At 55.1% G+C, this 14,796-nt stretch overlaps 1 protein-coding gene, 1 long non-coding RNA gene and 2 other non-coding genes across 4 annotated transcripts; 1 reads left to right on the top strand and 3 right to left on the bottom strand.

Moving 5' to 3' along the window:
* The first annotated feature begins 210 nt into the window (after positions 1–210).
* Positions 211–292, top strand: TRNAS-GCU. Its single transcript has one exon. It is a non-coding gene; the product is annotated as a tRNA-Ser (tRNA).
* A 2,791-nt stretch (positions 293–3,083) lies between these two features.
* On the bottom strand, positions 3,084–3,155 carry TRNAM-CAU. Its single transcript has one exon. It is a non-coding gene; the product is annotated as a tRNA-Met (tRNA).
* A 2,908-nt stretch (positions 3,156–6,063) lies between these two features.
* LOC122238507 lies at positions 6,064–7,410 on the bottom strand. Its single transcript, XR_006217433.1, has 2 exons — positions 7,218–7,410; positions 6,064–7,041 (listed from the first exon to the last, which is right to left on the bottom strand). It is a non-coding gene; the product is annotated as an uncharacterized LOC122238507 (long non-coding RNA).
* Positions 7,411–7,419: 9 nt separating this feature from the next.
* POM121L2 (POM121 transmembrane nucleoporin like 2) lies at positions 7,420–10,520 on the bottom strand. Its single transcript, XM_042985504.1, has one exon. The coding sequence runs from the start codon at positions 10,470–10,472 to the stop codon at positions 7,464–7,466; it is 3,009 nt and encodes a 1,002-aa protein (XP_042841438.1). The 5' UTR covers positions 10,473–10,520; the 3' UTR covers positions 7,420–7,463.
* Between the last annotated feature and the right edge of the window lie 4,276 nt (positions 10,521–14,796).

Genomic DNA, 14,796 nt, shown 5'->3' with positions numbered 1-14,796 from the left:
GAAGACAATTGAGGCTGGAGGCCCCGGCGGGCTGAAGTGGGATTAACAAAACGGGGAAGGCTACCAGGAGGAAGGTGGAAAGGACTAGAGGTAGGAAATCCCTGCCACGACTGTGATTTGAAAAACAATGCCACAGCTCGGGGTCACAGAGCAAAGCTTGGCCGAAAGTAAGACGTTAAAGAGGGTACCTAAAAGGCCTAAAGCTCGTGGGACGAGGTGGCCGAGTGGTTAAGGCGATGGACTGCTAATCCATTGTGCTCTGCACGCGTGGGTTCGAATCCCACCCTCGTCGGTCCTGGCTGTCGGGAGCGCGGGCGTGAGTTTTGCACTCCTCACCTTGGTGTGCGACGTTCCGCCTTCACACCCTCCAACCCCCTTCCGACGGCGGTTTCCTTGCCTTCTTGCACGGCGGGGGGAGGGCGAGTGCTCCCTTTTAGAGCGCCGCCTGCTGCTTCCGCCCCCTTCCGCGGTCGCGGAGCTGGGGACTCAGGCAAAGCATCCCTGTGGCGCACAGTCCTTGGCCCCAGTCACGTCGGGGCTCAAATCGCAGAACCAAAGCAGCCGAGGCTTCGGTCCGACGCCGGCTTCCCCTCCTGGGAACAGTTTACAACTCTGCTCACCGCCTCCTTGGTTCCTCCAGCCGCAGGGGAGGAATCCTTACCTTTCTTTGTGTCTCGTCACAGCCCAGCGCTTGGGAACCTCCTGTCTCGAATTCGCTTCAAAATGCTGATGGGCGGTGGGCGGGTCAGAGAAGAAACGACCTCGACAAAACACTGCTAATGGTTTAAGGTGGTTGGTGGGAATTTGCGTGTATATTATGCAGTTCCTGTTGCCTTTTCAAACGGCCATAACAAGGGTCTTAAACTTTTCACTTGGAAATAACTTCGATCTTAAAGAAAATTGGAAAGAAGAAGAATAGAACAAAACCCACCTCTATACCTTTTATTGGGATTCACCTATTAACATTTTGTCCCATTTCCTCCCTCTCTCTCCCTCCCTGCCTCTCTGATTCAGTCTCCATCTTCGGTCTATCTCCATTTCTGTTTTTTGGGGTTTTTTTTGTTTTGTTTTTGTTTTTGTTTTTTCAGAACCACAGAAGAGTAAATTGTATGTTTCATGGCCTTTTGCTTTTAAATACTTAAGTAGATATTTCCTAAAAGTAAGGATATTCTTTATGTATGACGACAGTATATGTATCCGTTCAGTGTATTTAACAATGATACTGTTTTTAAAATCTCTCACCTGTATTTCAATTTTGTCTACTGGCCCAGTAATGCCTTTTAGAGCATCCCCTCCCCAGTACAGATTAGGTATCGTATCATTTGTCCAAAAACATGTTTTTTACTTCAATTCCAGTTAGTTAAGTTCAGTTGTCCATCTTTAATCTAAAACATCACCGCAGCCTCTCTTTGTAGTCATGATATTGACATTTTTTTAAGAATACAGTAGCTGCTCACTTTGTTGTTTGTTTTGTTGTTCTTTAAGAAAATTTCTTACATTTTTAAATTTTTAATTTAAAAAAATTTTTTAATTAAATTTTTTCTTTTAATAAGTTTCTTAAATTTCTTTTTATATAAATTCTCGGTGGCGGGTCAGGTCATGATCTCAGGGTTCGTGATAGTGCGAAGCCTGCTTAGGCTATCTCCCTCTCTCTCTGATCCTCCCCCACTCGCTCTATCTCTCAAATAAATAGGCTTCAAAAACAATTTTTTTTAAAAGAGCTTTTCCTGAACCTGCTGGGTTTTGATAGCTTTTTTTTGCATACATACATATAAATTTTTATTGATATGAAATTCACATTACAATTCACCATTTAACCATTTCAAAATCTATAATTCAGTGACTTTTAGTTCATTCACAAGGTTGTGTAACCATCACCACTATCAAGTTCTAGAACATTCCTTTTTTTTTTTTTTTGATCTTCTGTGATTGTTTATTTAGTTTTGCCTTTTTTTTTTTTTAATTTACATCCAAGTAAGTTAGCATATAGTACAACAATGATTTCAGGGGTAGTTGATTGCTTTATAAGTCAAAATAATCTTCATGCCAAAGTGGCCCATCTTGGGGGAGCCTGCCTGCCCTTGGCCCACCAAAGTTACCCCTCAGATTTAGCATGCATTAATAATTCTTACCTGAACCCATCTTTACTAAGGCGGTTGCAAAATGATGGAACTTCAGCTCCAACACTGTCTGCACGTTCTGTGACAAGTCAGGGCACACACCTTTAAATGCAAAGGATCAAAGCTGTGCCTCCTCCTCCCCCCTGCCCTGGTCCCTTCGGCTCCCCTCACCTTACTTCTATTTTTCCATAGGATTTCCTCTTCATTTTCATTATTTAAGGTCCTTGTTGTTACAGGAATTTCTATTTTCTTGCTATAATGTAGAGACTCACTAAAGAGTGCTTTACTTACAAAATTTTCCTCATAAACACATTTTTGCAAATACCTTAATGACTTCCATTTTTCCCCCTGAATTTGTCCATGGGATCCTGATGCACTCACTTTTTTACTTTAATGCATTCCTTCCATTTTCTTCTACCATTTCACATGTAACTTCTTTGCATCTGTTTTGCCCATAAAATCCTACAAAGGGCGTCTTTGTGATTATTACAACATGCATTGCTTTAGCGAAGGACTCCCAAAACATTCCCACTAACTTGACCTAAATGTGATAAACCGTGCACAGGGCTGCATAAAGAAGTGAGGAGCAGGACACTGATGCCCAAGGAAAATGCAATATAGTCATTGGGCAGAAGTCAATGAAAATGTTTTTCTTTCAAGTGTAAAGAAAATAGAAAACTATAACCGGAGACAAGCATGTATTCTGAAAGATATAATGCTGATCCACTGGAAATGAAAGGTAAATTTGTCACCTCTTCCCAAGTAAGAAGGGTGAGGTTTGCATCTCTTTTGGAATGAGACGGGCGGCTTTTGCAAAAAGAAAAAAGAAAGAAAAGAAAGGAAAATACCCATTTGTAGAAATTAGGTAAAGGGTGAAAAAACATTGCAGGAGTTGTAAAGAACAAAAAAGGGATGCCTTTAATTCTACCCTTCCCCCCCCTTAAGGTGGGAAAGGAGGAACCCTAGCAGAGGATGGTTTCGATCCATCGACCTCTGGGTTATGGGCCCAGCACGCTCCCGCTGCGCCACTCTGCTAGTTACCGCACCTGCCCACCTATTTCCTCCCTATGAACATGATCACGTATCGCATTTCCTTGTATAGGTAAATTGCGATTTGTTTCTAAAATACGATCCTACTCGGGAATAAAAACAATATTTTTTTGTGAATTTTATCATACATATAACGACACAACTCAATCTCAGAAACATCACGCTGGGCAAAAAATGCCACACAGGATGATGTACTATAGGATTCTACTTATGTGAAGTTCAACAGCAAACGAAACTATCTGGTGACAGAAATCAGAAGAGGGATTAGCTTGTAGGATGCAGCACCGACGGGCAAGGTGGCAAGAGACAACCGTCCGGAGTAAGGGGAATGTTCTCAGCCTTGATGCGAATGGTGGTCACACGGGATGCACGCAAGATCTACGCATTTTACTGCATGTAAAATATACTTCAATAAACTGCTGAAAACACGGAGGGGACCACAGAGATGTAATAACCAAAAGGGAAGAGAGGGAGGGAGAGCAAGAGAAGAGAAAGGAAAAGAAAAGGAAAGAAGGAAGCAGGGAGGAAGGGAAAGTGGGAGAGAGCGAGCAAAGAAAAAGAAGTACTTTCTATGTCTACTTCAGGGAACTAAGGCAACAGTGGCCCCCAAAGCTCCCCAAAATAAGGTGTGGAGCCACGAAGAGCTCCCTGGGAGCAGGAGAAAATCCCCAACACTCTTTGGGGAAGCGCCTGAGCCAGGCCTCCAGCAGCCAGCACGCGGTCAGCGCAGAAGGTCGCTTTGGCGAACCCTGGCGGCCGCCTCACGCCCTCAAGCGCGGGCAAGATGGCGGCCGCCTCACACACTCGCGCGCGGGCAAGATGGCGGCCGCCTCACGCCCTCAAGCGCGCGGGCAAGATGGCGGCCGCCTCACACCCTCCCCTGTCCCCCAAGCGCGGTCAAGACCGCCCGCTTGAGGAAAAGCTGCTCCTATAGATTTGAGCGCATTCTCCTCAAGGAGGGAAAGGAAATTGACTTCTGAAGTGTTCCTTCCAGGGCTGCATTTCCTTCGTATCAGTTCTAAGAGTGTATCAAGAAAGATCAAAACTAAAACATGGATATTAGTTTTCCGGAAGCACATTCTCAGACAGGTAGAAATCACGTCCTTTCACCCAGTTACAGAATTTTTCAAGACTTCCGTGTCCACACAACAGGCTTCGGTTTTCTCCACGTTGTCCGCAAGGTCACAGTTCCACCGGCACTAGGCAATCTAGAAGCTTCACGGTGGTTGCTCTGCTGGGGAGGTGGTCTTGTGTCCCTGTGAGGAAGAACGGTGTCCACAAACAGGCTCTGGAAAGCTGCCCCTGAAGGCGGGGGCCTCTCTAAGACCTGGCCGACTGGTTCTGTGAGGAAGGCCAAACAAACACAATCTGTGTGGTGCTTTATGGTGGAGGCCGGAGAAAGTACTGAGGAGAGAAGGGGCCCCTCACACGGCCACCCTCCTCCTCATGCTCTCCTCTGTGACCCAGCCCAGTGTGATGTGACTAGAAAGCGTCCATCTGCCACAGGAGAATGCTCAGCAAAACTGAGCGGTCACACCCGTAACGACAACATCAACGTGGGTCAAATGCCCTTCTCTCTCCTTAATAGGAAACGTATTTGTATTTTTTTTTTTGGAACAGTCTAGAAGGCTTTAAAATGAGAACCCGATGTAGGTTTCTCAAGAATAGGGCACAGGCTTGCACGTAGTGTGAGGAAAACACGGAGCCTCTGAAGATGCCAGAGGCTACCCTCCTGCGTTTGCTGTAGCATAAAACATGCAGAAATATATTTAAAAAGATGTTAAAACATGTATATACAATAAATATGATGTAAAATAAACTAATCTTTACTTCAACACATCCTTTTCGAGTGCCTTCCATTGAACGGACCGTGCCCACCCACCCCCGGCCTCGTGGGGCTTTGTCTTGTCTTTCATTTTCCATGACCTTGACCTGTAGGATATGACGCACTGGTGTCCTGGGTGGAAAGGAGGTGGCCAGCGAGACCAGTGTGGCGAAACAGCTCTTAACGTGACGCCCACGATCCCTCCCTCCTGATGCCCATGCCCTTGTTCGATCTCTTCTATGGCAAAGGCGACAGGAGGTACGTGGTTACATGTATGCGATGACGGGATAAGTTACAGGACATAGTATCACCCATTTACTTGCCGGGACCTAATCCTGTCGCCTCCTCCTCTGCTCACACACCCTACCTCCTGGTTGGCGCTCACTGCCAGCTACCGAGTTCGAACTCACATCCTTAACGGTGGTAGCAGGTGCCTTCGCCACCTCCCACATCTGGGGGGGGGGCCCAGTCCGTCCCCCGTTTGATTCTTCCCTCACGTGACAGCCACAGCAGTCAAACCCAAACTTGTCTCTTTCTTAAAATCTCTCCCCTGTTCTCCTCCGTGTTTAGGACCCGGTCCATGCCGCGTGCCCATCTACCCGCCTGCTTCTCCCCGGCGGCACCGGAGGCCTCCAAAGTGATCCTCCCTGCAGGTGATCCCAACACACATCCACTGTGTCTCCCAGACCGGCCTGTGCACGTGCTCGGTCTTTGGCCCCGCGACGCCCTTTTCTACTTGGTGCTCGGAACACCCGAAGGCAGAATGCGAGTCGAAGTCAAGGGCAGCAGACAAAATCCTATACGTTCCTCTTGCGCCCACCCCCCCCCCCACGTATGATGGCAATCTTGGGTCAGGGGATGCCCTTAAAAGTCGAGACAGCATGGATATTTAGAATCAGACATCCCTGCAGTGGCGTTCTGGCTCTGATGATCTGCTGAGAGAGAGGAGTGAGCACGGACTTTGAAGCCGTGAGGCTTTAAATCCCAAATCTAGCCCTTTACTAACTGGGTGCGCTCGGGCCCCATCTCTACCGCCGGGAGTTTAACAGTCATTCCTGTGTCAGAAGCTTATTTCAAAATTTTATTTGCGTGTCATCAACCGGTTTAAGATTCTTTTTCCCCTTGGGCCTCTTCCAAGGGATCTATAAGGCAGGAGATAGACGGAGCGCGGGCGTCATTCTCGCCTCCTTTCGTGGGTTCACTAGTGCTGAGGACTGTGTTCCTTCTTACTCCCCTTGGTTAGGGAACAGAGGTCTGCCGGGTATCTGCTCTTCTCCCTTGCTTCTCAGGTGCTAGAGGCTTCCTGCCCCTGCCTGTCCCCTCCGGGAGAGATGTGCGTGTGGAGCGGTGATTTCACCAGGTAGAAATTAAAAGAAAAAAAAAACATGAAGTGTAGACTTCGGTTCCCTAACTTGGGCAGTTCTGGCTCACGCCGCAAGGATCGTGACCTTTCATGGGGAGAGAGAAGTCATCCCTTCACGTCAAAACACTGCGGTGAATTCAGGAACCAACAGGCGCAGCCCTTAAGTGGGGCGGCGCGCTCCCCACCGTCGGCCAGGTCCCGGAGACCTTTTCACGCGTGCTCTGGCTCTACCCACGTGGCACCGTCCCTACAGGCCATCCCTCCTCCAAACCCAGCTCAAAGCAGGAAATGCGCGGAGCGATGAGCGCGCGTCTCGGCACGGATGCGCCAGAGAGCGCCCGGCCTGGAAGGAGACTGGCCCTGGGCTTTCCTTTTCTGGGGTGAGGAGTGGCCGCTGGGATCAGAGGGACTGAGTCTTGACTTGCCAAGCTCTTAGGGGCTAAATGGGCAGAGAAAGGGATGGGGAAGAGCCTGGAACACCGCTCCTGGGAAGAGACTGGAACAGCTTGGGGTGGGGGGGAAAGGAGTACAGCAAGAGAAGCCCATCTCGGTGCCCTTGAGGGTTGGTCAGTCAAGGAAAATTACGGCAGATTTCATCAAGTTCGATTCAAGGTCACATTATATCAAAAGCTCCTCCGGGACTCATCGAAGCACAAAGCAACGCCAAGTCAGGGTAGGCATTCCTAGGGCACCAGAGAAAGGGCACTGCTTCTTAGGGCCAAGTAGAAGCCGGCTAAGACTTAGCATCTGCCCCTCCCCCTAAGGATGCTGGGAGTGTGGGCTGTGCTCCCGGCCTTCCCCGCCGGCCCATCTGTTCCCAAGGAGAGAGCCCGAGGCAGGGTCCTGACTGCGCTCCCACCTGACACGGAGAGGAGTGGGCAAGAAGCGGAGTTTCTTCAACTCCAGAGGTTTGGTTCCACCCGGTTTCATTCCGCTGTTACCACGAGGTACTTGGTCCTCTGATTTCTTCTAGATGATGGATCAGGGTGAGTATGTGGAAGCTCCAGCCTTAGATCTGGGGTATGTGTGCTTTAGAGAATTGGAGGGCACCGAGCTCGAGCTCGTCACAATACGGAGGCCCAGACTAGGGGACGGGGGGCACCGGCTACTTCTTGTGGGCGTGATGCCTTCGGGAATGCCCCTGTTCCCGACTCTTTGGGGTTTTTGATTTTGCTCCAATGGAAAATGAAGAGGCCGGTGGTCTGAAAGGTCCTCTCCCAACGGAACTCCGGGCAGGTGGAGAGGCCATCCCAAAGCCAAGGCCGCTGCTCCTGGTAAGGGGCCCGGGGACAGGGGTGCTCTGAGCAAAGGGGGCCATGCCGGGGCCCCCAAACATAGTCTTTCTTGCCGAGGTGTTGGTCCTCCCCAAGACCAAAGGCTTGCTCTGGCTGGCCAGGCCCCGGGTGTTCTGGCTCCGGCCTTTCCCAAAGGGCGTGAGGGCGGCGCCCGTGGTCCCACCTCGCAGTGCTGCGGTGCCGAACGCTCCAGAGTCGGAGCTCCTGTCCGGGGCGGTCACACTGACCCCGGACTCCCCGCAGTCCATAGGGGTCACCAATCCCCCGAAAGCAAAAGGCCGGGGGGCCGTGCTGCCGAACACGGAGCCGGCGGCCCCGCTCCGGCGGGTCTGGGCCGCAGCTCCAAAGCCGGCTGCGCCGGTTTGGCCAAAGGGAGACCCCGCCGGAGCGCTGCCCAAGTTTGGCGGGACGCCGGAGGGGGCGGAGGGGACGCGACAGGGGGAGGCGGAGGGCGTCAGACCCCCAGAGGCCGACCGCGCGGTCTTACCGAAGGCTGGCCCAGCCGGGGTCGGGGCGGGGGCTGCCGTTGCCCACGTCCCCGGACCGAAAGGACTAGTGACCCTCGGGCCCGGCGGCGCCGGGGGTGCCCCCTGCTCCTGCCCACCTGGAGCCCCAAGTGCCGGCTGGAGAGGGGCTCCGGGGGAGGGTGGGAAGGGGGGCCTCGAGCCCGCCCCCGAGGCCGCGGGGAGTGCGGAGCCCACGCCGGAGGCTCGGGCCGTTAATGCCGACCGGCTCCCGGCCGCGGGCGCGGAGGCTGGCGGAGGCGGGCCCCGCAGATCGGCAGAGCTCTTACGAGGGGGTATCTGCACAGCGCCGGAAAGAACCTGGCCGAAGATGGTGACCGTGTGGACGGCAGGGACGGGGGCACGCGGGTGTGGGGGGAAGATGAAGCTTGTGGCTTGGGAGAAGCAGGCCCTGAAGGCACAGGAGGCCCCGAGAAGGAACGCGCGGCAGGCAGGGGCGCGGTCAGCCTGGTCCACGGCACCGCTGAGACTCACCGCGCCGATGTCCACGGGGGGCGGGAAAGGAGAGTCTTGGCCAGCGCGGGACGGGGTGGCGGACACGACGACGGCGGTAGCCTTGAGCAGGCTGCGGAGGAGATGGGGGGGAGCAGGGGGAGCGGGGGGAGAGGTGTGCTCGGGAGAGGAAGGAGCTACCCCGGGCCCGGTTTGACGGGGTCCTCCGCGGCCAAAGATGGGCCTGAAGGTAGGGGCCAAGAGACCCGGGGGTGAAGGTGCCGAGGCGGTGGCCGAAATGCTGGAATGTAAGGAGTCTCCGTTGGGCGGGAGCCCCGAAGTGGGGTTTGGCGTGGGGTGGGCAGAAGCTGCCGCAGGGGGCGCAGATGCAGGGGGGAGGGGAGCCCGGCCGCCCAGAAAGGCCACCCTTTGCGCGGCGGGCGGTGCGGGGGTGAGGGCCGGCCGCTCCGGGGGCGCGGCGGTCCCGCGGGCCTGAGCCGCGGGGGGTGGCCTGGTGGCGTCCGAGGCTGGTGGCGGGGTGGAAGCAGGGGTCAGACGGAGCCAGGTGGCTGCGGACTCGGAGTCAGAAGAGGGGCGCGGAAGGGGCTCTGGCCGCGAGCAGCCGCGTGAGGGCAGCGGGCTGACTTCCTTCAGGGGCGAGAGCGCCGCAGGGACCGCCCGGCCGGGGGACGGTGGCGAGGCCGCCGGAGGCTCCCGCGTGTCTGCGAAGCTTCCCGACCGCGGATCCGCGTCCTGGGTTCGAGCTGTGCCTGCACCGGGCGGACCGGGAGACGCGGCAGGCTGAGCGGCGGAGCCCGGCTCGGGGACACAGCGTGTGGGGACCTCGGTCCCGTCCTCTCGGGCTGTACTGCTCCACCGGAGCCCGACTTCGTGCCCCGAGGCCTGGTCCTCGTCAGGGTCCGCATCGCCGAGCCCGGGAGGTGGACTCGGGGTCCCAGGGCTGCGCGGCGGCCGCGGAGGCCCCTGACCCTGCGGCTCAGAGCCGCCGGACGCCGCCGGGGACCTGGCCGGTGGCGGTGGCCCTGGAGACGGAGACCGGCGACCCTTTCCTTTCTTTCTCACCGGCCATTCTGGGGGCTGCAGGGCCGCACCGGGCGCCCTTCGCTTCCCGGGCGCGCCGAGCGGTCTGGACGAGCTGTAAGAGCTGCTGATGGCGTTTCTCGGGGAGCGCGGGGGGCTCCCCGAGTGCGCGCGGGCCTCGGGGCTCCGGGAGGGGCAGCCGGGGCCCCCGCTCGCGCTGCGGTCCGGGCCCAGGGAGTCCGGGCTTCTCCTCAGCGGCCCCGGCCGGGGCTCGAAAGACGCGAGGACCCCGTTTCTCAGCAGGGGCCGAAATGCCGACGGCCTGGGGTCCGGGCTCCGCCTGGCGGCCTGCAGGCCCCCGGGACGCGGCGGGTCTTCCCAGCCCGCCCTCCCCTTCGTGCACCCCCGGAGCGCCCGCAGCACCGTCTCCTTTGCGCAGGGGTCCGGGGGCTTCTCGGAGGACGGGGGCCCAGCGGAGCGGATCGCGAGCGCGGGCCAGGGCTCGGGGGGCGCGATCCTCACGGTGACCGGGCTCCGCCGCGCCCGCGGGTGCCGGAGGGACCAGACGCTGCGCCTGAAGTAGCTGTCCCACCAGTCCGACGGCAGCGGCCCCACGATGGCGTTGCGGGGCCTCTTCATGGGGAAGCGCCTCCAGGCCTCGTCGACGCGGCCCGCGGGGTCCCGGCCGGGCGGCCTCCGGGGGGGCCGGTGCCGCGGCGCGGGGTGGGCGCGGTGGACGCGCTGCACCTGCTCGGTGGCGTGCGCGCGCGCCCGGGCCGGGGACGACGGCGGGGACCCCGGCCTGCCCAGGTAGCCGCCCATGCGGAGCGACGCGGCGGCCGGGCCACCGGGCGGGTTTCGGTTCCCGAGGTCGGAGTCGGCGTTCGCCGCGTTCCCCCGACGGTTGGGACCCTGGCGCGAGGAAAGGGCGAGGCTCTCCGGGAGCTCGCCCGCCCCCAACCCTCCGCCCGCAGGCCCGGCGCCCGGAGGGAAGGGAGGAGGGGACCCCGGGCCGCGCGCCCCGCCGGGTACGGTGCGGCCCGAGCGCACCGAGGCTCGAGCAGCCAGAGTCCAGGGGGCGCGGGATCGGGGTGCGCGGGGACCGCCCTGGAGGCCGCGCTGGCGATCCGCGAGGCGGTTCCCACCTTCCCCTTTCCCGCCGCCCTCACCCTCTAGCCGCCAGTGACCAGCCACCTACCGGGCCCGTCCGACGTCTCCCCGCCGCCGAATCCGAATCCCGGTCGCCCTCTAGGCGTCGGGGGGAAGGCAGGAGGGGATGGAGAGGGACCCAGCGCCTGGAGGGCTCAGGGCGTGGCCGCGAGTCCGGGGCGCAGCCTTCTGTCCCCGCAAGAGCGGGTCGGGACGCGAGACAGTAGTGACAGGTTGGAGGGAACGCTCTCCTCCCGGGTGCCCAACGGTATCCCTTCCCGAGCCCTTCGTGACTGTCTGTGGATGAATCTACCCCTGAAGTCTCCCGTGCCCACGACCTCAGTGCCCCCGGGAAAGAATTCTCCACCTTGCCTTAAGTTAAAAGTACAAGGTTCTGAACAGAAGACTCCTGGACAAGGGAAGGGGAAGGGGTCCTGTGCCACGGAGTCAAGGCCGGGCTGCTCTCGGCCCCTGTGCTGGGCGCCCAGAGTCCTGGAGGGTTCCAGATCAGCACTTTTATAAGGGTTTATGCGCTGCCGACCTCTCTAGGCTCCATCCGGAACCAGATGCCAGAGGCTCCTTTTCACAGACGGAGAGACCAGAGTCAGCCCCAGGCTCCCGACCCCAGACCCCAGCGTTCAAGTGAGCCACGGTTACTTCTCGAAGTTCCCAGCTCATGGCCCCAGGAGGCAGAGGGGACGGTGGGGAGAGCCCCCAGCAGGAGGTCAGCCTCGGAGGAGTGGAGCCGGGGAGGGACCGGACTGAGAGGACCTTGAGACTGGGCTCTGGGTCTGGGTTCAGGGGGCAGGCAGGGCAAGTGATGAGACTCTGGAGGGCCGACAACAGACCGCAGATCCCTGGGCCTACGACGGGGTGGGTCTGTGCGAGGACTCTTTACGAGAAAGTAAACATAGGAATAACCTGAATGCCCCAAAACGGGACTTAGTTAAATAAATTATGGTACAGCTATAAAATAGAACAACAACGTTAAGTCAGACCTTTATGTATCCACGTGTAACTATGTCCATGATACATAAGGTTCTTTTAATCTCATATAATTTTAAATACTAGGCTTTCTGGGTGTGAAAGTGTGGCTATAGATTTTTAATGTTTATTTATATTTAGAGAGAGAGAGAGAGAGCTTGAGTGGAGGAGGGACAGACAGAGGGAGACACGGAACCCAAAGCAGGCTCCAGGCTCTGAGCTGTCAGCAGAGAGCCCGACCTGGGGCTCAAACCCACCAACTGGTGAGATCATGACCTGAGCCGAACGCTAAGGGACTGAGCCACCTGGTAGATTTTTAGATGAAGATGTGCTCAGAGAGGAAGGGAGGATATTGACCAAACTAGTAACATAATGGTTATCTCTGGGGTGGTAATAGAGTGGCTTTGGAAGCAATTCTTTTTGGTTTTCCTGCCCTGTTTCAAATTTTCAACAAGATTACATCTCATAAAAAATCAAACGATCTCCATTTTCAAAGAGAAAGGCTAAGAAGGAAAAAAAAAAAAAGTTGCAAAGAAGATGTATTTGAACTCAGTGTCTGGGGCCAGGAGATGAGCAGGGCGCCATTGGAAGAGTCAGGAATCCAGTCAAAGGGAGGTGGACTATGATCCTTGACAACAGCCTGGCTGAGGCACAGGGAGAAGGAGAATAGAAGAGTACTTGGAACATTCCTGTGTGCACGATGGCGTGACAGTATAACTGAGTTAGAGGTCCCTGCCAGGTAAGGAGACAGAAAGCGTCACAACTCTTGGTGCTGAAAGAATAAATGGGTCAACTGGATTTCATTAAAATTAAAAAAAAAAAAACACCTTCTGCTCTGCACAATACTGTTAAGGGAATGAAAAGACAAGCCACAGACTGAGAGAAAATATTTGCCAAACATATCTGCCGGAAGACTCGTCTCTAAAATATACCTAGAACTGTTAGAACTCGCAATGAGTGTTTCAAAACCCAGTTTCAAAAGGGACAAAGGACCTGAACAGAGAACTCCCCGTGGAAGGCGTACAGATGGCCGACAGACGTAGCAAGAAGTGCTTGGCATTGGTCGTCATTAGGGAATCGCAAATTCAAGCATCAGTGAGATACCAAGGCACACGTATCAGAATGGCTAAAATCCAGGACACTGGCAACACCAAAAGTTGGTGGGGATGTGGGTCGACGGGAAGTCTCACTTATCGCTGGTGGAAATGCAAACCGGGGAATACTTGCCACTTTGCAAGACACGTGGGAAGTTTCTTACAAGAGAAAACATGGTCTTACCGTGCCATCCAGCAACCACACTGCTAGGTATTTACCTAAAGGAGCTGAAAAGTTTTGTCCATGCAAAAACCTGCACATGAATGTTGGTAGAAGCTTTATCTATAGTTGTCAGGAATTGGAAGCAACCAAAGAGCACTTCGCTAGAGGAATAAACCGTGGCACATTCCTACAGTGGAATATTATTCAGCACCAGACGGAAATGAACTATCAAGTCACGAAAAAGACACGGAGGAACCTTAAGGCTGTATTGCTCCGCAAACAAAACCAGTCTGAGAAGGCCACGTGCTGTTTGATTCCCGCTCTATTACATTCTGGAAAACACAAACCTATAGAGAGTAAAAAGATCGGTGGTTTCGAGAAGTGGGGAAATCGGTGGGGCACAGGGGACTTAATTCTGCGTGAAACCACATCGGTGGTCACAAGATGTTGTGTATTTGGCAAAACCCATAGAATGTAGGACAAAAGAGTGAACCCGAATGTAAACTATGTGCTTTAGTTAATAATAATGTGCCAATATTGATTCACCAGTAGTAACCAATGTACCACACCAAGAAGATGTGGATGGGAGGGGAATCGGGAGTGGAAGTAGGGGGAGGAGAGAGTGTAAGAAAACTTTCTGTACTTTCTCTTCCATTTTTCTGCAAACCTAAAACTGTTCTTAAAGATATAAAGTCTGCCGATTTTAAAAATTAAAATGGGGGCGCCTGGGGGGGCTCAGTCGGTTTAGCCTCCAACACTTGACTTCAGCTCAGGTCTGATCTCACGGTTCATGGGTTCGTGAGTTCGAGCCCTGTGTGGGGCTCTTCGCTGGCTGACGGTGTGGAGCCTGCTTGGGTCTCTCTCTCTCTCTCTCTCTCTCTCTCTCTCTCTCTCGCTGCCCCTCCCTGCTTGTGCTCTCTTTCTGTCAAAAATAAATAAATCATTTATTAAAAAAATGAAATTTGCAATGTCCTGGCGCTTGGACTCCATGCCTCAGTCCCCTTAAAACCGCCTTATGATTTACTTAACACAATAGGTAAATCACAGGTGCGTCGTTATTTTGATGTTTAAGCAAGTAATGCAGGCATTCAGCACATTGTCAGTTACGCGGGAAATTAGGGCAATTGTTGACAGTTCTCGTCGGCGAAATTGACAAGCCAGAGTTTAGCGCAGCTCACTTTACCTGCCTGCCCTTGTGCCGGATCCCCTTCCCCGGGATCTGGGGCCAGGGCCTTGGGGTGAACTGAAATTCGTTCCGGGAGAGAGAGACGGGAGGGGTGCGGCCTAGGAAGATGGGGTGGTGGGTCAGGGCAGCTTCCAGAGTGAGGGTGATAGAGACCAAGGCAGACCTGGGGAGAGGGAGGGTGCAGGGGGCCGGGATGGGTGTGGGGGGGGGAGGGGCAGGCCCTGCGGGCAGAGTTGCTGGAGAGTAAGGCAGGTTGGGGCAGAAAGCACCGTGGCGCCGGCGCGGCGGCGGCTCAGGCTCTGACCTCTGAGGGAAAGATTCTGCTAAAAGGAGTGCCAGTTTCTGTATAGAGAATGATGCTACTTATATTTAAAAAAAAAAAAAAGTTTATATGTGTTTCTGGGGGGCGGGGTGGTGCCCATTCGTGGACTCAGGCCGTGAGAACGTGGTGGCTTCAGTTCCTGTCTCCCGGGACTGTATTGCCAGGAAGCCAGGGTGCCGGACCGAAAAGGAAGCCTCGTGACCCAGGCTGCAGCCGAGGGGGACGCGCGTGCGACAGGTGTGGGAGAT

Source organism: Panthera tigris, chromosome B2 (assembly GCF_018350195.1).
Source record: "Panthera tigris isolate Pti1 chromosome B2, P.tigris_Pti1_mat1.1, whole genome shotgun sequence".
Lineage (NCBI taxonomy): Eukaryota > Metazoa > Chordata > Mammalia > Carnivora > Felidae > Panthera > Panthera tigris.
Note: the sequence above shows the minus strand (reverse complement) of the source record. Positions and strands in the feature narration are given on the sequence as shown.

Excerpts from the sequence above, each read along its gene's own strand:
- POM121L2 (XM_042985504.1), bottom strand. The coding sequence starts at position 10,472 with ATGGGCGGCTACCTGGGCAGGCCGGGGTCCCCGCCGTCGTCCCCGGCC.